Genomic DNA, 21,033 nt, shown 5'->3' with positions numbered 1-21,033 from the left:
AGTGTTTTCTCTTGATTGCACATGCACATCACTAGACTCTAAGTGGTTCGTTTTCCGCTCACCCTCGTTCTGAGCTGAGTGTTACACTACAGGTCTCCTCAGGACAGACGGATATTTTTGGAACACGGGGGGCCCTCAGACAAAAAGGTCCTTTGACACCAGATTTCAGGACTCAGCAGTTTGAATCTAATGGAATCAACACCAACTTAATTAGATAAGTACCTTATTCATGCCGGTAACACGGTGGCGTGACAAAGCTACACACCACTGGGGCCAGCTTAATACCTCTTTGTCACTACTCACTCTAAAAATAGACTCCAGTAAAGTAGAGGATAAATCAAGTCTTTTCCTGAGATCACCACAAATCTGGAGTCAGAGAATCAATTGAGGCTTCATTACAGGAACTGCAGCTTTTAATTTCTGCACCCAGTTTTTAAAGCGTGAGGGCATTTTCTCTTACTCTAATGGACAATCACGGTGCAGTTTGATGTGAAAACATGTTCAGCGATGGACCAAGTCACACATGCATATTTTGTTGTCAATCACTCAGAATAAAACGAAAACCCATTTTTTCTATTCTCTTAACACTCCCACAAAGACAAATCCATCCCAGGAAGGTACAAAGACACAGATTTCTGCACATGCAGCTGTCTCGGCAGCCAGCAGCCCTGAGGCATCAATTACATTTAAGAAAAGAATGCAAGCCTCCCTATTATATGACCGGGAAAAAGATCTGTTGCACATAATGAGGTTTATTTTCTGATGATAGGTATTGGGAACAATATTGCAGTGGATGAATCAGGCCGGAGGAAAGCTGATTGACAAGACCAGCCGCCTGGTTTGGCCATCTACTGCCATCTAGTGCAGCGACATGTGACTATCAGCTTAACACAGCCTGACTCGCTGCTCCTCTCCTCAATATAATAACTGCAAGATGTTGACTTTGATTCCTGGTCTTTTAGATTACTGTTAGATTCACCGCCTTGTCTTTATCTCCGCAACATGGCTGTTCCTATGATTCCCTGCCCAGAAAAATTGCTCTGGATGCACAAGCGCAAAGGGACAGTTGTATTTTGTAATAACTTGAAGAGCGAGAGAGGAGAGAGGGGAGGAAGCTGCATGTCTCATCTCCATCTCGAACTGAGTGCAGAAATATGCTTTGGTTTAAAGGCACATGCAGAAACAAAACATTAACACTACAGAGGAGATGTAATTCCACAAGATAGAAGGTTAATCTGTAAAAATATGCCAGGGGGTATTAAAAAAATTGTCTACTCTGTATGGAGATGATTCAATCAAATAAATGGAAGCAGGAAATCTTAAAAGAATAGTCTGAATATGTCCAGCTCATGTTTATGCACCAAAGACCAAAGCAAATTCCTTGTGTGATGAAAAACCTACTTTGAAATAAATAGAACTGGGTTTCTCATGTTGATTTTAATTAACTTGAAATATGTAAGCAAATCTGTCTCACCAGATTTTGGGATTTAAAAGCCTTTCAATTTCAAGCAGTGATTTTGCTTTGCTTTGGAATGATGTATTAGGATTTTTTTTTTTCTTCTAAATTCAACTAATGGAGCATAACGCGATTGGCTGAATGTTGGTTTGGTAAGAGCCAGAATCGATTGCTTATCCTTGGAATCCTGATATTTCATCTTGAAATGAGGGATCTGGAAATGGCCTTTTGAGTTTTTAAGAATGCCTAATTTGTCTTATTTTAATATTTCAAACCTCCCTTCACTCCATAAATATGTCTCACCAGAGTTAGAATTTTAAGCCTGTGAATTTCTAACACCATTTTTTGCATTGAAATTAGGTATTTGAAATATTTTCCTCTATGAAGCAAAACTTGAACAGCTGAATGTTGGCTCAGTTCGATCAGTACAATCGATCAATTATCCTCGGAATCCTGGATGTTTGATCTGAAAATGTTTACATTGAAGTTTGCGACCTGAATTTGGCATGTTAAATTTGATTACATATTGTTTTAATATTTAGCATTTCATAATGTTTTAGATTTGTACCTCTAAATTCAACTACCTCACATATTCAACGTGCTGTAAATCGATCAGATCCCAAAATTAGAGTAAAATCCGGGGTACCAAGGTTAAGCAATCGATTTGGGCTGAACCGAACCTACATTCGGCCAATCACGTTACTCTCTGTTTAATTCTGTACAAAAGTACAACATTTTCCAAATATATAAAAATGAAACAGTGCTGGAAATTCAAAGGCTTTTAAATTATGTGAGACAGATTTACTTCCATACTGAAACGCTGTTGCAGAATCAAACACTGCCTCTTCATCAATGTAAGGAGGATGCTACAGGCCGGTTGTATAACCAACAACACACACGTTAATGTGGAGCAGAGATTGATGGGTTGGGATTTGTGTTCAATGTTTGGGGCTAAAACAAGCACAGCTGAGGTCTTTTCGACCAGAGCTGATAACAGGTCCTGTGTGATTACGATAGCTCACTGTGACCAAAGTAAACTCCCACCAGCAGACCCGCAAATTAGGGAGGGACAAACTCATCCATCACCGTTGCCTCGGTGACAGTATCCAGACGCGTGCTGTAGCCTGGCAACAGAGTCTAAACAAAAGGCCGGATGCTGCTCGCGGGGTGAGAAGATGAGTCGACCCAGCGGTGGCCTCGAGGAAAAACGGGTCAGGCAAAATGGAGGAGACCCGGGAGGTCATCACTGTGAACCGATCAATACTCACTCTGCAGCGGCAGCGGCGGCGGCGGAGGGTCCGGAACCTGGTCCCGACTCAAAGCTACTGTCCGCCCTCAAGAAAGACTCTCAGGCCAGGAGAGTGGACCTGACAGGGAGAGGTGGGTCTTTATTTACAGTCTGTGGGTGAGTCCCGTCATCCGACCTGTCTGATGACGCTGCTGGATGTTTACTTCTGTGGACGCACCACTCAGACACAGTGGCAGGGGGAGGGAGGGTTTTTATAGCAACACTCAATGTATAACATATCGATCTTTAGTTTGTTATGGTAATGTTTCAATGTTTTTATTTCTTTCGAGACAGGTGGTCTTCCTCAGAAATAGGCTGGATGATATGGTCAAACATTTTATCAAGATGAAAAAAAAAGTTTGAAAAAAGTTGATAATTATCTCAACAGATGTCACACTTCTGTTACTTCTTTAAGTTTTAAGACTGAGGGAAGATTGTGATTTTAAATTCTTCTTTGTTGACAAACACTTGACAAAACATCTTTCAAAACTGTTCTAGATCAGTTATGTATTACACTTCCTCACTGTGCTTGAACTATGCATAAGCATCAATACATATTTTGTGTATATCGCCATTGTTGAAAATGAAATACTTATGTAATTATTGATATAATATAATTGGCCGGTGTGAAATGGACATGTTGCTGTCTGTCTTTTCGTTTCATGGTTCACCCTTTCAAGAGCTTTGAATTAATGTGCTCCATCAGTTAGACACACTGCATATAACACCTATCGTCATTTACTCTGAATTACTGACTCCCTCTGGACATGTTGTTTGACATATGACTCATAATAGGTTAAGGGAGAATTCACAGTGAACTAGATTTCTCAGTTAAATAAAGAAATTATGTGTTTATTTAGCTTCGGCTCCAGAAATAGTTTGTGGAAAACAGGGACAAAGTGTTGATGTGATTTCACCCACAGATTTCTGAAGGGACATTTTAAAACCTGGAGGTTGGGTTTTACTTGACTTTGGATTGTTACCTCTGCCAAAAGGTTTATGATTACTCCCGTCCATTAGCTTGTTTGATTGTCAGCAGGAATATGTCAAATCTAATGTGACTTTGAAACTGAAATATTTTCTCCTTGTCACCTCAATTTTCATTGTTTGATACAGCGTCTTGTTGGATTTTAATAATACCTGTGCACTCACTGTGTTTTACAGAGTATTACAGTGAGGAGGGGAAGACCTTTCAACTACGTCTCGTTGGGAAAATAAAACAACAGTTAAACGCTGATCCCACCCTTTGTCCAGAGTATCCATCTTCTCTTGGGCTAACTGAATTCACCAGGCGAGCCAATGAGGTCGTTTTGGGGAAGGAATCCCAGGCTATAATGGAGAGCCGGGTAATCACAGCTTTACACATATACAGTAACCAATTGTAGCTTAGATTCATAAGTACTGCTCTGTCTGTGCAGCAGTAAATAAGGCCCCTAGCCACACATACAATCAATCAGCCCCATTACATGGACTTACTGATAAATCATGAATTCACACTCAGCTTCATCTTCAGAGTAAATCAATACAAGATCAGCTCTGCAGTGTTTCATCATCCTCATAGTTGTATTAAAAACTAGACCTAATTCTTCATTTTAATTGGCTGTTGTTGCAGGTGTTGGGTGTCCAGACCCCTGGCTTTACTGCTGCTGTGCGCCTCGGGGCTGAACTCCTGAGGCACTGCTTCGATGCCGGTGCTGCTTGGTGCGGCCCGGTCTACCTCTCCTCCCCTTGCGATGGTCGAGTAAAACCCTACTTCCTGTAAACAGTATCTAAAGACATGACCCCCGGTTTATTGGCGTTAAGATGTGGCACACGTTGAATTATGCTCATGGAGCATCAATAAACCAATGCATCTGATTTCACATCAACGTGATAAGTACAGCAACATTGTGTTATCTACATATTTAGAGCATGAGTCCTGTATATATGTCACAATAACATGAACCAATGATCAGATAACACATCATTTTACTGTATCCATAGCAACAGACATTTTTCTGAGATTTCAGAGTTAAAAATGCTGGAAATGGAAATAACAGGTGTGTGAACAAGACAACAACAAAAGGATTTCATTCCAGACAGAGAAAAAGTAGCTCATAATTCACACAGATCCTTGACAAACATTCATTGAAAGTATTTTACACCTCTCAGATACAGTGTATTCACTAGATTTGTGAATAAAAAAGAAAATATGTGCAAGACACATTACAATGAAGAACTGCATGAATGTATGCCTCTAGAATGTGTTATATCCATCACTATAGATTCAGAAATGCAGACCAAATGCCTAATCATGGTTTGTGTGTGCATTTTTTAAAGAGTTAAATTACTAATTCATTCATTACAAATGCATCTCAGACAAGAGGTTAAACAGGATGTATTTGAATTGCTACCTCCACCAAGGAGGTTATGTTTTCACCCCTGTTTGTTTGCAGGTGATTTAGATTGTTGGCAAGCCTACACAAAAACAAGGTTCAGGGTTTGGACAGATTACAACAGAATTTGGTGCGTAACATTTATGGACGCGTAACATTTATGTGCGAATCCAGATCATTCAGTTGATCCAGTAACTTTTTTCACTTTCTTCAACGCTGAGAAAGGGCACTAATATTTCTGAGTGAGTGAAATGTGGTGCAGCTTGATTGAATTTAAAGGGACTATTTGGCCTTTGGGAGGTATGTGCACTTCTGAGAACCATCCTAGTTTTAAAAAGAATTGAGAAAAAATTCACTCACAGTAGCCTCTGACTGTAATTACATGCTAAGGTATCTCAAAAAGTTTGTTCTGCTTTAGACATCTAATATTATGTTTTGACTTGATCCTCCGTGCAGACTCATTGGCTGGCATCTTCCAGGCAGCGGGGATCCAGGATATCCGTCGGTATTATTACTGGGATGATAAGCTGCGCTCCATTTGTTTGGAGAAGCTTCTGCAGGATCTGGAGGGGGCTCCTGAGCAAAGTGTTGTTGTTCTGTCAGCGTCTGCCCATTACCCAACCGGAGCAGATCTCTCTCAGGATCAGTGGACTGTGATTACACAACTAATCATGGTATCGATACATTTACAGTCTCTAACAATGGCTATAATGATTTTTATCAGACAAGTTGCTCTTAACTGCTGCTTGGATCATCCTTTGCTGTCTTGGCACTGTTTCAACAGAGGCGAAGGCTCTTCCCTTTCCTCCTGCTGCCTGCTCAGGGGCTCTGCTATGGAGATTTTAAGCGGGATGCCTGGCCTGTACAGCTCTGTGCATCCCAAGGCATGGAGCTCCTTTGTGCTCAGTCCTTCTCCCACTGCTTTGGCCTTTATGGTAAGAGTAATTCTAAAAATACATCTGATTGCAAAGATTAATGTGTTTGCTCTTATGGCCATAGGAACTCCAATTGGAAAAATTAGCCTATACTACAAAATAATAATAGTAATAATAGTTTTTATTATTATTTGCATAGTCACTGCATAAAATAGACGAGTACAGCATTGTATGTTCATGTTTGTCTTACTGAATGTTCCACAGAAGGCACCTGCTCATATAACTCACGTTTTCTGCTGCCTTCCAGTAATTACTCTCTTGAGAGAGAGAGGGCTCTGCATCTCCCTCCTGTAACTCGTCATTAGGCGGCTCAGCTCTTTGCTTTTTGCTTGTGTCTCAGTGACCCTCTATTCACTCGCCCAGAAGCGAGTGGCTTATTTCATTTTCTGAGCTAACTTATTTTCAGCAGAAATAAAGTAATGTAACTGGAAAAAAGTGTTTATTTGCACCAGGCTCCTCTTCTTAACCTTTCCCAGGTGAGGCTGTGGGTCACCTGCTGTGCGTGTTGAAGCAGAGAAGCCTCCTGTTATCGCTGCAGTCTCAAGCTGTCAAGTTAGTCAGGTCACTGTGGGCCTGGCCGTCTGTGGGAGGAGCAGATGTCGTTGCCACTGTGCTCAGTAACCCCGCACATCTTGTTGAATGGTGAGTCATGCTCCACGCACATTAATTATCTGCTAACTGAAAAATGTGGCCTGGACAGAAGCATCACTGCCGTGTCAGTACGAAATGACAGCTAGACTGCTTGATCGATTCCTTCATGCACACAAAGTTAAACTGCCGGTGTCCTTAGTATTTGGTGCAATTATTGTCCCCCAGGCAGGGAGAAGTTAAGCGCATGGTTGAGAGAAGTAAGCTGATCAGAGACATTTTGAGGGAGAAGCTGAGGCTTCTGGGAACTCCAGGCTGCTGGGACCACCTGACACAACAAGGTGGACTCTACTGTTGTACAGGCTTGAATGGTGAGGAGCTAACTGTTTCTGACATGTGAATAATTGAAGGGGTGTTTTTCTCATAATCTATAGCAAGTGATTGACAGCATAAAGGAACTCATGCCTGATATTCATGATTACTTTCTCAGCTGCTTTCCTCATCGCCTCTGTTACCTCCTTTACAAATCAATAACAGGAATGTAGAGTGCATTTTTATTCATAATTATGAACAGAATCAAAGCCAGATATTCTGGCAGCTTTTTACTAGAATATCATTATTGCACTCTATAAACAGTTCCAAAATATGTATGGCTTACTTTATGTCTGTAAATCACATGCTTTAACAGTAATCAGTGTACTGAAAATGAATATTCATGATCTTGGCATCCTACAGATGTTTTACAGTCTCTGATTTATCAACATTAGATAAAATCGCTAAACATATGATTATTTTACTGCCTTTTGTTTAAATAAGACCAGTGTTCTCCAATGAAGCAACAGAAATGTTATCTTAACAACCTCTGAGTGTTCTCTGTACTTCTTGTGTTTTTTTTGGTCTGCTTTAGATCAGCAGGTGGAATTTTTGACAAAGAGGAGACATGTGAACCTCCTTCCCAGTGGCTGTCTGAATGTGAGCGCAATCAACGGCCGTAACCTGAAGTATATATCAGAGTCCATCTATCTGGCCATGACCACTTCACCATGATCACATGGCTTTTGAAATCAGGATCTGAAATCTGTGTCACAGGGGCTTTCAAGCTTCCCTCAAATAATGAAATGCTCGTTTCCCTGATCATTATTACAGCTGTGGCAATCACAAAGTAAATGTTATTTCGATAGTTGTTGTTAACAAAGGAGAATGATTGCATATTGAACCTCCGCTTACTTTTGATGATAGAAGTCCGGTCATTAGTAACTGTGAAATAGACCTGACCCTTGTTTTTGGCAAATGTTCATCCTCTGTTTTTGATGTTTCATTTTCATATGGTAAAATCTCGACAGCTACAGCCATCAGCTGGTTAGCTTAGCAGATTGGCAAAGGTGACAAAATGCAACTGCTTCCACTTGTATAATTCTATGAACGTTTTCTCTGGTTGCTTTAATTAATTAAATACTTTTTTTTAAATAAACCAAAACCCCCCCCAAAAGTCCTGTAATTGCCAATGTGCAATCTCTATTTCAGTTTACGCAAGTTAGGCAGCATCTATACCCGTGTTTAACCCTGGTTGAGAGGCGGTCCAGACCACAGACTATATATAAAGATAGACACCATGACAGCTCCTCAAAAGTGAAGCCAAATATTCTGGATTGCCCCCTGGTGGCTGGATGCAGTGTTGGTCATAAACCCCACCTCCTGCATGTTGCCATATATACATGGACCAAACTAAAAGGCCACAAAACATGTCAAATTTTACTCAAAAAGGGTTTCTGTGATTTCAGAAGTAGCTCTGATGTTTGTTCAAGTGCAAATATTTCTCATTTCTGTTAAGATCTGGATGTCTGGACAAGGACTTGTGATTGGTCGAGTGCATGATTGATACTTCAGCTTCATGACTCTGGCTCAAAATGATCTAAAAATCTGTATCAACGATATTTTGGATTATTTTTTGTAAAATGGGAGGAAGTAAAGATGCATCATCCATCTTTATATACAGTTTATGACTCAGACCCATTGACCTGGGCAGACAGACTAGAAAGGCCACATTTTCAAACCCCTGAACCAGGACCCCTGTATGTGAGCACACGTATCCATCCTAGGTATTTTCATGAGGATGGGAGACAATTATTTGAGTACTCTATATGAACTATATGAACGACTCTAGCCATTCCCCACTGTGTTCAGTCTTACAGATTAAATTAAAGCTAAGCTAAGAGGCCCCTGGCTGTCGCATACTTTATTTAACAAAGAGTGGTATCAAACTTAGCATTAAACTCTCAGCAACACAGTCTATTCTTATAAAATTGTTCCTTCATGTATATCTTGCGCTTGTTAATGTGATTAATGCTACAGATGTGTCCTTTTAAAGTCATTCTATTAAATTATTTAAACTGTTAAATTGACTCTGTTATGTTTCTCCGGTATGAAATTTGTGAATTTAGAGACGTTATTATATTTTCTGTGGATATATACTCTGGATATTGTTAGAAACAACAGGCTCTGCAAACACCAGCACTATCTAATATAATGTGAATCAAGAGCTTATCAGAGGCCCGAGGGTAACCTTTAGAGGGATAAGCCTCAGACAAGCAGCCGTATATTGGTTGCTGCATTCAAAGCAAAAAGGATGCTTCATGCATTCCTTTCAAGGTTACAGTGAACAGCAGGCAGAGAAATCTCAAACATATTGACAACATGTGCAGTTTATAGTTCAGCTGGATAAACAACATTGACTAAAACCCTGTCACTGATTCTCTCAAGTGAGTCTGATGCACTCTGGTGCAAACATTTGAGATTTTTCTATCCATAAGCTAAAAGCAGTTCTTATCAGGTTGGATTATTTTCCGATACCACAGCTGAATAATGTGACCAAAGTATTTTTAAGCACACATTAAGAATTTCTCTTCATCCAACAGGTTCATGTGTACGTGCACGACTGCACCATTGACATAATAAATCAAACCATTTAGATATAAGATGTAATTTCTTGGCCGCTTCTCAGAGTAGTATTTCATCTGTAAAAAATTCTGATTCATAATAAATTATATGGAGCTTGTATTGTCATTTGGTCAAAATAAACACTTTCAAAGGATATGAATGGATTAAACAGAAAATTATTGTCTGAAATCCTCTTCTCTCTAAACACACCTGACAGTCATGGATCATGTTATTTTCTTGTTTTTCTTAAAGATTTTTTAAACACATGCTTTTTATCTAACTATATATCCCTGGAGCCTTCATTTCATTTGTGAGTATGTCACCATTATCGCTGCATGTTGTTTAGTTCTTAGAAGCAGGTTGCGACTTGGAGCCAGAGTGTTCACTCTATTCATCTTAGTGACCTTTGGTAAACAATGAGGATAATCAGCATCGTCCTCCACAGTCTCATCACATACAGTATACTGAGCCATTAGTGTTGTCTAGAGCCCTTTGATTTTCATCTGGGAATGCTGACCTGTACACAGTGTCGGCAGATATTTGCTTGAATCACAGACCTCATGTAATGGGATAAATTGTGGACATGATTCGCAATATTTCCCCTGCATACAAGAATAAAGAGGGTTGCCCAAATAAGCTGAATTAACAAAGACTGCAAAATAATAAAGGTAAAGAAGAGAAAAGGGTTGGTTGCCTTTCAGCTTATAAAAGCCATTCTCAGAAATCATTCAGTTTCATAACAGAAAAACGATTACATACATACATTGTGTGTCATGCCAAATTGGAGGCAAGGAAGTCATCAAATGTATAAATTCTTTGACAGAAGCCCTATTAGTGTTACATAGAGGAATAAATGCAGATGTAAAGCAAGGACAGATCCAATGAGCAGTTTTAATTTGGACTCCAGGTAGGTTGACAGAGGAATCCAAACTCAAAAGTCTGACGGCAACGTCAAGAAAGGAAAATCATTTGAAAAAACACTGGAAAACTCACCAATGACCTAAGGAAAAACTGACGAGACAAACTGGCCCATAGCAAAGAGAAACACAGACTAAATACATAAAGTTAACAAGACACATGTGAAGCTAATGAAAGCGGGGAAGGACGTCATCAGAAAAACAAACTAAACAAAGACAGGAAGTGAAATAAGAGGGACACACAAGGAAAGAAGTTTCAAAATTGAAACTGGAATTAATAAACTCAAAATACAAAGATTTAAATCCAGAAAATCAACAGAAGGAAAAGAACAAGGTCAAAGTCCATAAACACAATGAGTCCAATAAAAAAATCAACACATCAGAAATCCAAAAGGTCTCCATGGTTCAACACAAATAAGACTTTCAAATGTTCAACACAGGGTTAGAATCACGACTATTACGAAAGTTGTATTCATTATTTGCTTAATGCTTGATAATGTCTGTCCGATGTCTAGTCGGACTTTGATCCAGAGTAATGGTCTCAAAACAACTGAAAATTAGGAAAACCTTTTATTCTACCCAGTGCTTTTGTTAATGGCTAATGGTTGATCATTAACTTGTCACACAGAGGTGCCAATGAAGGTAGTAGTTTATCCGTTGTCTCCAAGAACACTGCGCTATCTGACAGTGATCACTGATTAAAGCAATAACTCATACTAAGTGAAGACATGCCATCAGCAACAAGAAAATTATAATTCTATGACAGCATCATTCTTTTCAAGTGGAGTAGGAATAACACAGGAACTTCCAGTTCATGAAATACTTTCAGTGAAATGAGTTTGTTGTCAAAACCTGTTAAATGTGATTGCTGCTAAGTCATGTGTTAGAAGGGCACTAACGGATGTTTATGACGCACGGTGAACTGAAATGTTTTTACTGTGTGGCTCTAAAACACTTTTTTTCGGGTGTGGCCTATTGTAAGAAGACTTCAGCAGACGGATGCGAGGTGTGTGAATCAGTTCTGTGTAAAGGAGGTTATGTTTTACCAAACATATTTAAACCAACATTTAGTGAAAGGATGGAACATGGGCAATTAAATAATCCATACAATTTTGGGGTGGATCTAGGATTTTTTCTTTCTCACTGTATTTAACATTGCAAGATATGGCATTTTTTTAACTTTTCACCAGTTTCTATATACTGAAAACAAATCATGGATCATGATGACAAAAATCTGGCATATTTAGGGCACTGGTGTTTATGAGTGTGTGCATTTTGATGTGGCTTGATTGAATTTAAAGGGCCTTTTGTGGATATGCGCTCTGCTGAGTGCGACCTAAGTTTCCATAGTTTGGGAAATCCATCATCGCCATCAGTGATGACAGTACCAGCATTCAACATCTTCGAAACTATGTTTGGTCTTTAGTTAAGATGATATGTCTAACACTGCATTCAACAGTTTTCCCTCAGGAGATGATTCTTACTGATTCTTAACCTCTGACTTTTCCCTGCCATCTTGAACTAGCCATTTGTTCTGAGTAAAGCATCTTCTCATCTATAGATGGCCATGAATACACATTTTATTAAGGGCTTCTGGAACTAACATAAGTCAGAGTCTGATAGGAATGTCTTTAGTTTAAGAGAGCTGTCACAAGATTTTGTAGTGTATGTCTGTGCCAAATTTCATAAATCCATCAATCCATCTATCTTGATTTGTATATCACCTTGCAGGTTAATGCAGTTTTTAAAGACTTCACAATTGAAAGATGAGCTAAGAATAAGACTCAACTAATACAAATGCTGATAATGAAATATCATAGAATAGAATTTAAAAGCTAAAATAAAAATAGTGAATGATGAAAAGTAAAGGGGATATATATATATATATATACTAATATTATCAATATAAAACTGGCTTCTCTCACAAGGCTGTCACTCGTCACAGGATCACAAGGAACATTGATCTTCAAGGCCCTGAAATTAATCTCAAAATCTGTTAAATCAAAAGCATGCTAGATAAAACCAAACAGATACAGGAAGATATGTGTCTTTCAAGGTTCAAGGACCATGACAGTTGAAACATTGATTGCAATGTAAAGCTGTATGCAGACATGACTAATACACCATGGTGACTCATTGTGCCATCTTCCTCTGTATAACTCAGGGTCTGGGGTTTGTTTTCATCACTCTGTGTTTGACCTTGAAGACAAGTGGTCGCAAAATACTTGAAACATCGTGTGATGACACCTCAGAACAAACGTCTACTGGGGTACAATGCAATGCTTTACTGTGAAGAGTTGTTAAGCCGAGAAGTTGTTCTGTAAAGTGTCAGAGTTTGATTTCGTGATCACAAGTCCTGCAGGGCAGTTATACCTTGTTACGCTAGTTAGTTGTCTTATTTTAATCCATGACTTGACAATGGATTGGATGTCAACCTGGAAAGACAAGACCTATAAACAGTCAAGACTTATACACAACACTTAACAATAAGTCCATTTGCTACAGTATTAAAAAAGATGATGCACATCTCCTTGCCTCCTGCATGTTTAACCCGGACATGACCCTCGCCTTAATCTAACAGAATTGTTCATGTTCTTTTGAAAATGTCGGATTTGGACAATCTCCTGCTGCGTTCTACATTTGTAAAAGCAAACCCAGTTTTCCAGACATTTTCCTGAATTCATGTCTGAAAAAAGCTCATGACAGAAAATGTACATGAAGCTGTATACAGCCAGTTTGAGTTATTTCCCATTAGCTTTGATATCCCATAGAACAAAATGAATGTTGCTCATTATCCCATAAAGAGAACAATATGATCAAATATTGCATCTGATGCTTAAACTGTAAATTCAATGTAAGTGAATGCTTGTGGAAAAAACACAGTTCCCGTCTGCTTGTTGTCTGCTTGAGAAATTAGACCTATAATAGTCAGACAGGATGACTGCAGCTTTACAGTATAAATAGTCAGAGGGTTTGTTTAATGATAGCTTGAATGAAAACGTTGTAATATTTCCCTTCAGCAAGTCCAAGTCATGTCCACAGCAAACATCCACAGCTTTTGACTTTCTGCAATTGTCCTTTCAACAGTATCAGAAGAGGTTTTGCTGTAGATTCCCCAAAGATCATTGTTTTTGGTGTAGAAGATTTTTTTTTTCTGCCAATAATACTGACAGAGGTAATGGTTGTAAAAGGGATTAACTTTATACTGTTCTACAATCCCTTCTGTGGATTGCTTGTCAGTTTTTTAAAATTGTTATAAATTTTCAAATCACTTAATGTACAAGCACCTGCATACTTGTTAGAAATGCTTTTAATATTGCCCCTCTATCACTAAGGTCACCTGACACTGGCATTTGAGTTTATGTGGGTGATGGCAAAGAATGAGGGGGAGGTTGCATTTGAGTCCTTGACTCTGGAACAGCCTGCTGCCAGTGGAGCTGGGTTTAGAATTCTCTTTATCCAATTTTAATTTGACCTATTTTATTCCACTTATTTGATGTGCTATATTGTTCTTGCATATTATTCTTTTGTTGTATTTTGATGGTTTAGCAACTTTGCACAACAGGGTGTTATTGTCAGGGTTTAATGTTTGTAGGAATGACAGACTTAACAGCAAATACAAAATGTTTTGTTAAGTAAACAGACTTACAGTCACTGGAAGACAGGTAGATTAAATCCAAAGCTCCGCAAAAAGAAGGCACTAATGCGAAACAACAAAGTAAAGTGACGATGGTGAGAGAAACCGAAACACTAGGAAACGTGAACAGAGTACCTGACAAAGGGAATGTGGGAGGCAGGGACGGTTGAACACAAGGCAAACACATCGGGCGGGAAACAGAACAAAAACAGGAAGTATAGCAAGACAGACAGAAAGAGGGGAATTTCAAAATAAAACAGGAACAGAGAACTCAGAATGCAAACCAATATCAAAACACAGAATTCAAATCCAGAAAACTGTATATATTCGACTGTATATATTATCACATTGTATATATTCTGTTTGTACTCTGTATCTTCTAGTTTTTATTCATATGATATATTCTAAAACATGAACATGTTTTTTTTAACATTTCCCTGCAATTATAATTATTGCTTATTTATGTTCTATTAGTTACTCTTTCTATTTTTTGACTGCTGCTGTAAAATCGTAAATCTCCCCATTGTGGGACAAATATAAGATTATCTTCTCTTATCTTAACTAAAGCACATATTTCTTTATTATTGTTTTGCCAGTGTGTTGAACGTTCTAATGGCCTCTGGTTCATTTCAGCTGTAACACCTTGTGCTGGCCATATGCTGTAGTGAGAAGAGCGAGGAGAGTTAACCTCCAAAATTACATACAGCTAAACTCTTTAAGTATTAAATGAACACTCGGAAGCCTCAGACACACTGTGCATTAAACCTCCCCTGGGTACCTCACATCAGGTTCTCCTTTACCATGCCTTCTCATCAGGCTTCAAAGCAGGCTATTGATTCAGAGCAGCTCCACTAATTGAAGCATACACAGCAGTGATTGTTTGCCCTCTGCTGTCTGGCTTGTTACGGGAGAGACTGGATGTCCTGATAATCAGTTTAGCACAAATCAAACACGCTGCCCACAGAGCTCCATCTGTGGTCGTCCTCTCATTCAGACACCACATCACGTCACCTCCTTATCAGTCTGCCCCATTGGTCCCTTTACAAATATTCGTGACCAGTGGAGGATGACGGTTCGAACATTAAAGACACTGTGGTACGGTTCTCTGCTGCTGCATTAATCCAGGCAGCAGTGGAGGATACACAAAAAGGTGCCGGTCACAATAACACATCACTGTTATATATATAGCTTAGGATAATGGACTTTTCAGGGGTGTGTGGTTCCCCTGTATAAAGTATTGAATATATGTGGAATATCTATTTTATTATATACGGTATTTCAATTTTTATCTAGTTTATTCTAGATTCTGTTTTTAATCTTATTGCTAACTAAATGTTTCCACCTGCACTGCCGTGTCAATCTTTAATTGACGGATCAATAAAGGTTTATCTTATCTTATATTATCTTATTGCATTGCATTGTATCTTATGTCATCATATCATACCTTATACAACAACAAACATAGCCATATTGTATCTAACCTTATCTTATTTTATCTTTTCTTATCTGTGAAGAACACTGAGCCAAATTCGAGGGTAAAAAAGCTGATGTGAAAATTCAGACTTATCTGTTATTTGTCTTTAACCAATAGAGAAAGCTTTTGCCTCGTGTAACTGTATTACAGGAGTTTTTTTACTCATATGCTTTCGTTGACAATGTGCAGCAGACTGAACCCCCAGAGACGCACGCATCAGCCACTCATAGGAGCTGCCTGTCAGTCAAGTTTTAATAAAGACCCGCAGACTTGAAGCAGAGCCGTGCGCGTCACCCGGAGTGTGCACCTGTTGATTCCCTGTCAACATAACACTTGAACGCATCATATCGGCACACGATCCATAGTGTGGAGGTTCAGAGTGAGAACACACGGCTCCGTGGCGCTGCTCCGCCGTCAGACCGTGTGAGAGGCGCACAGAGGCTCCACTGGATCTCATCTCTCCTCCACTGGATCTCATCTCTCCTCCGCTCCTACTCGCTCTGTGGCTGGGAACTGAGAAAGCAACGCGCGGCAGGTGAGAGGCATTTATTCCCGTTCGAAATTGGAAATTGATTCAACAATGACTTAAAGTCAGTGGAGCAATTGTTTGACCTGAAAAGATGAAGGTGGGTGGACCATTGCGCAAACACGCATCCGTTCCCTCTCATTGCAAATAATTTATAACGTTTTTCTCTGAGACAATTTTTTTTTAACTTGAATTTAAAAAAAAAATGCATTTGATCATGTATAGAGGCTGTAGAGTTTTCTTTCAAACTGCATGGGATCTAAGGTTGTAAATCTCTATTGGAGAGACAGTAAATATTTAAAAATTCTGTACACTGATGTCTGTTAAGTAAAATATCACAATACTACTGTCACCATTTTATTATACTTTTAGTCTGTCTTTAGTCAGTCAGTCAGAAGGGATACAGAGGTGTTTAAAACAATCGATATAAAAACATCTGGCTCTACTCAGCATTATATTCAGTAGCCGTATATAGATTCTGCCACTTCAGTTCACAGTACAACCTGCTCTGATAACCCTGTGCATACAGTGTTATGACAGAGGGGAATTTCAGTGAGGACATTAAGACACAAATTAAGTTTTAACATATCATCCGCACTTTTCACAGAAATGTATTTTATCTGCGATCAAATTTTCTTGTTTTGAGTAGTATTATTGTAAGAACTGGACCGGACATTCAAAATACAAGTTTGTGCCTAAGGGGTCACTGCTGTGTGGTTTTCCCTGTTACATCACCATTACGCACCTTTTAATTTCCCCGGGCTGGATTTTATGTTTCTTAAATGCCACGTGCACAGGCGCTTCACCACATCTATAATATCCACTCTAACTGAAAGGCACCCATGCATAGGCTACTTCATGTCAGTACAATGCAGCAATCAACCTCACCCATTAAAGACATTGTGATACTGTAACAGAAGACAGCTACTATTATTCAGTGAATTTCTCTTTGAAGCTTCATGCGCACAAGTGAATTATAAATGTAGAGAAGAAGAGCCTCGTTAAACTGAGCAGTTTATCTGCAGTTGCACATGGTTGGAAAATTATAAAATGGAACATTTCTATTAAATTGATTGTAACGGTTTGCATGACATGCTCATGTCTTTGATCATATCAGCACATCCCTGGCTTCAACGACTTCAAGTGAGTGAAGCAGATATTTCAGCTGAAAAGAAAAAGATGGAAATGATGCAAGCACATGCGCCAATTCTCCATCATTGCAAACTATTTATAATTATTTTCTCATTGGACAAATCTTTGTTACTTGAATTTGAAGGATTTAGATTTGCTCAGTATGACCTTGGTATGTTCCTACACAGACTGTTCACGTTTCGCATTTGTTCCCAGGTTGTTTAGGAAGAGACACAGTGAATATGTCCATGTGCTGTGTGATGTGTGTTGGACAAAATTTCCAACAAAACATCACATGTACTGTATTGTTGTCATGGTTTCACACCTCCAGGTCGACATCAGGCTTCTGGGATGGAGGGCATAGGCAGCGGCTGGGCAGCTGAGCTCACCCCCCCATGCGTGATGCTGCATGATGTGAATGGGAGTGACAGTGGTCAGGTCTTTGAGGTGGTGCTGCAAAACAGCTCCTCCAAGCGCAGCCCCCAGTTTGTGGGCGTGGAGCTGCTGCAGTCCTTCAAGCCGCTCATCATCCCCTGCTACACCCTGGTGGCCCTGGTGGGGGTGTTCGGCAACTACCTGCTCCTCTACGTCATCTGCTGCACCCGCAAGATGCACAACGTCACCAACTTTTTCATCGGGAACCTGGCCTTCTCCGACATGCTGATGTGTGCCACGTGCGTCCCCTTCACGCTGGCGTACGCCTTCAACCCCCACGGCTGGGTGTTCGGGCGCTTCATGTGCTACCTGGTCTACCTCATCCAGCCGGTGACGGTGTACGTGTCAGTCTTCACTCTAACTGCCATCGGTGTGGACAGGTACGTCACAACACACCAGGTGACTGTGGACAGACAACAATAATAAGCATGGGATCTGTTGTTTGCATGCATCTCTCAGTGATGCGTCGTCAGAAGAGCAAAAAGCCAAACAAGTTCTGAGGATTTCCATCCAAACCCACTTAGCCACCTTTCCATAAACTCCGACCTTAACACAAGGTGCAATCATGCATCTCTTGAAGGAAATTGCATCAAATTGCAGAGGCAGATGCAAATGTAAGCACCTGAATGTAGTGGATGATTTTATACCAGCTCTGAAAAGATGGGAGTAAAAATATGCAAACACATATAATATATATAATCATCATTTTTTGGCAATGATAATTGAAACAATTCCTTGAAGAATGTAACACGAGTCCTGAAGTGTATTCGGGTATTTCTTTGAGAAGCACTGTTGAGTTGTTTCAATGATAACCGATCTTGAAGTGTTTTTTTCTCTCCACGCTCAAGAACTCTGAACGCTATACACGTCTCGAGGTCAAATGGACCCGTTTGAGATTTTTTACTCAAAGAAATTGCATATATGGATACATGTTTTAAACCTGAAACTCAACGGCCTTGACTGATAAAATAAAATAAAAAACCATAGGTGACCACACACATTTACTTTCTCTTTTCTCCTTTCTGCTCAATATTTCATCCAAAAAATGATGAATATTTATGTATTCTTGCACTGTGCTGCTTTTATTGATGTTTTAATCATGTGTTCGCCATTTATGCTTCATCTGTAAAGAGATGATCATGTTTCTTTCACGGCTGCTCACACTGCAACAGATACAGCTCTCCACAGATACTGTTCCCTGGAATCCTTCCTTTGGGTCTCTTTACATGCAAATCTCTTGATATGGAGAACAAAAAGAATGGAAGGGGGATTTGTCAGACTATACTAAAACACTGTACATTTTCTCAATTGCTCATTGCGTCAAGCTGTTTTCAGGCGGAACAAATCCTTTCCCTTCAATGTCGACAGCCTCAGATCCAACTTGTGATATTTGTAAAGATAAAAAAATGTTTTGTCTTTTGTTTCGAGTTACACAAGGCTGTTATTATCTGCAGTGCTACAAAAGCTTCTTCTTCGAAATTGAGTCACCTGGCACGTCCCACCTTCCCCCCACACGTTTTAGACATGAGAGATCTCATCTAATCCCAATCTCCTCCTCCTCTTTCTCTACAGATACTACGCCACAGTGCACCCCCTAAAAAAGCGCATCTCGGTCTTGGCGTGCACCTATCTCCTGGCCGGGATCTGGCTGATGTCCTGCAGCCTGGTGGCCCCGGCTGTGGCTCACACCTACCACGTGGAGTTTAAGAACGAGGGCTTCACCATCTGCGAGGAGTTCTGGATGGGCCAGGAGCGGGAGCGGCTGGCCTACGCGTACAGCACCCTCTTCATCACCTACGTCCTGCCCCTCTCCGCGCTCTGCATCTCGTACCTGTGCATCTCTGTCAAGCTGCGGAACTGTGTCGTACCCGGCCACCACACCCAGAGCCAGGCGGAGGCCCAGCGCGTGCGAAAACGCAAGACCTTCCGCCTGGTGAGCCTGGTGGTGGCGGCGTTCGGCATTTGCTGGCTGCCCATCAGCGTGTTCAACGTTCTGCGCGACATTGACATCGACCTGATTGACAAGAGGTACTTTCTGCTCATCCAGCTGCTCTGTCACCTGTGCGCCATGAGCTCGTCCTGCTGTAACCCGTTCCTCTACGCCTGGCTGCACGACCGCTTCCGCTCCGAGCTGCGCAAGATGTTCACGTGTCGCCGTCGCATCGGCATCTCGGCCAATAACTGTGCCACAGCCAGCGTGGTTCTGTAAAGCTCTTGTGTGTTAGGCAGCTGTTGATTAAGTCTTTGTGTCTTCGGACAGACTTCATTCATCTCGTTCTGGAAACATGGAAATAAGATTATTAGATATGAGTCAGATTCTCAACTTTCACCTAAACTCTCCACACTAAATTTGTCTCTGTAGTTCGTCAAAATGCTGCTTGCAAAGATGGACAACATGACAGCTGTCCAAAGGGGAAACTCACATCTTGATCGCCATCTTGTGGTTGGCTGCAGTATTGGTTATAAACTCGACCTCCTCCACGTTAGAGGATGGGACATGGACCAAAGTAAAAAGTACATGTCAAATGAAGGTTTCTCAAAGGTGTTTTTTGTCATTTTAGGTGGATTTAAGCACACTGAAGTTGCTTCCAGTGTAAACATTTCCATTACGCTTGGAATTCATTAGTTATTTGCTGTTATAAAAATGCTGTGAAACGTCATGATTGACGGCTGAGACTGACCCGTTATTGGTCAAGCGTGTGAATCAGTGTGGCTCCATCCACCCTCACCAACACATTCTGGCGTAAGATGCATTTGTATCTGGGATATACGGCTTCATATCTGGATAGTGGGAGGAAGTAGGGACAAGTCGTCCATCTTTATATTGCCAACAGTCGATGTGCAGTCTCTTTACTTGTTGACCTCTGACTGTTCAGATGGAATATTCATGTGTTACTATTAAAGGCTAATGCAGATCTCTAGTTACAGAGATAGAGAGAAGGTCACAGGTGTTTGTAATGCTCGCTGCATTCTTCAGACATATTGACTCAACTGACATCATTCAAGGGAACTGATTATATTCTTTGCAGCTCCCTCTGGAGCCACAAAAGGCTTTAGACAACATTTTTTTGCACAAGCAGTTGTTCTCCGGAAGACATGTAAACAGATTATAGTATAATACAGATTATGTAAAATCAGTGGAGTTCCACTTTCAACCTCAACACAGTCAACTGCCATGTGTCCTTAAAAAACAAATGCAATCGCGTAGAGTAGCATGGTTTAAAAAAAATAAGATTTAACTTCTCTGTTTTCTAAAATAGTGTATTTTACATGAGGCTTGTTCATTGTAGAAATCTTGTTTTATGATTGCTTTTGTGTGTGGACCATGAAAGAC

At 40.2% G+C, this 21,033-nt stretch overlaps 2 protein-coding genes across 2 annotated transcripts; both read left to right on the top strand.

Annotated features, from left to right (window-relative positions):
- Positions 1-2,631: 2,631 nt before the first annotated feature.
- Positions 2,632-7,689, top strand: got1l1 (glutamic-oxaloacetic transaminase 1 like 1). The gene is made up of 8 exons (XM_061071115.1): positions 2,632-2,836; positions 3,909-4,090; positions 4,357-4,480; positions 5,576-5,793; positions 5,904-6,054; positions 6,531-6,696; positions 6,871-7,013; positions 7,550-7,689. The coding sequence occupies exons 1-8, from the start codon at positions 2,632-2,634 to the stop codon at positions 7,687-7,689; spliced, it is 1,329 nt and encodes a 442-aa protein (XP_060927098.1).
- A 9,926-nt stretch (positions 7,690-17,615) lies between these two features.
- On the top strand, positions 17,616-19,908 carry prlhr2a (prolactin releasing hormone receptor 2a). Its single transcript, XM_061072310.1, has 2 exons — positions 17,616-18,079; positions 19,272-19,908. The coding sequence occupies exons 1-2, from the start codon at positions 17,616-17,618 to the stop codon at positions 19,906-19,908; spliced, it is 1,101 nt and encodes a 366-aa protein (XP_060928293.1).
- The last annotated feature ends 1,125 nt before the right edge of the window (positions 19,909-21,033 follow it).

Source organism: Limanda limanda, chromosome 5 (assembly GCF_963576545.1).
Source record: "Limanda limanda chromosome 5, fLimLim1.1, whole genome shotgun sequence".
NCBI classification, from domain to species: Eukaryota; Metazoa; Chordata; class Actinopteri; order Pleuronectiformes; family Pleuronectidae; genus Limanda; species Limanda limanda.
Note: the sequence above shows the minus strand (reverse complement) of the source record. Positions and strands in the feature narration are given on the sequence as shown.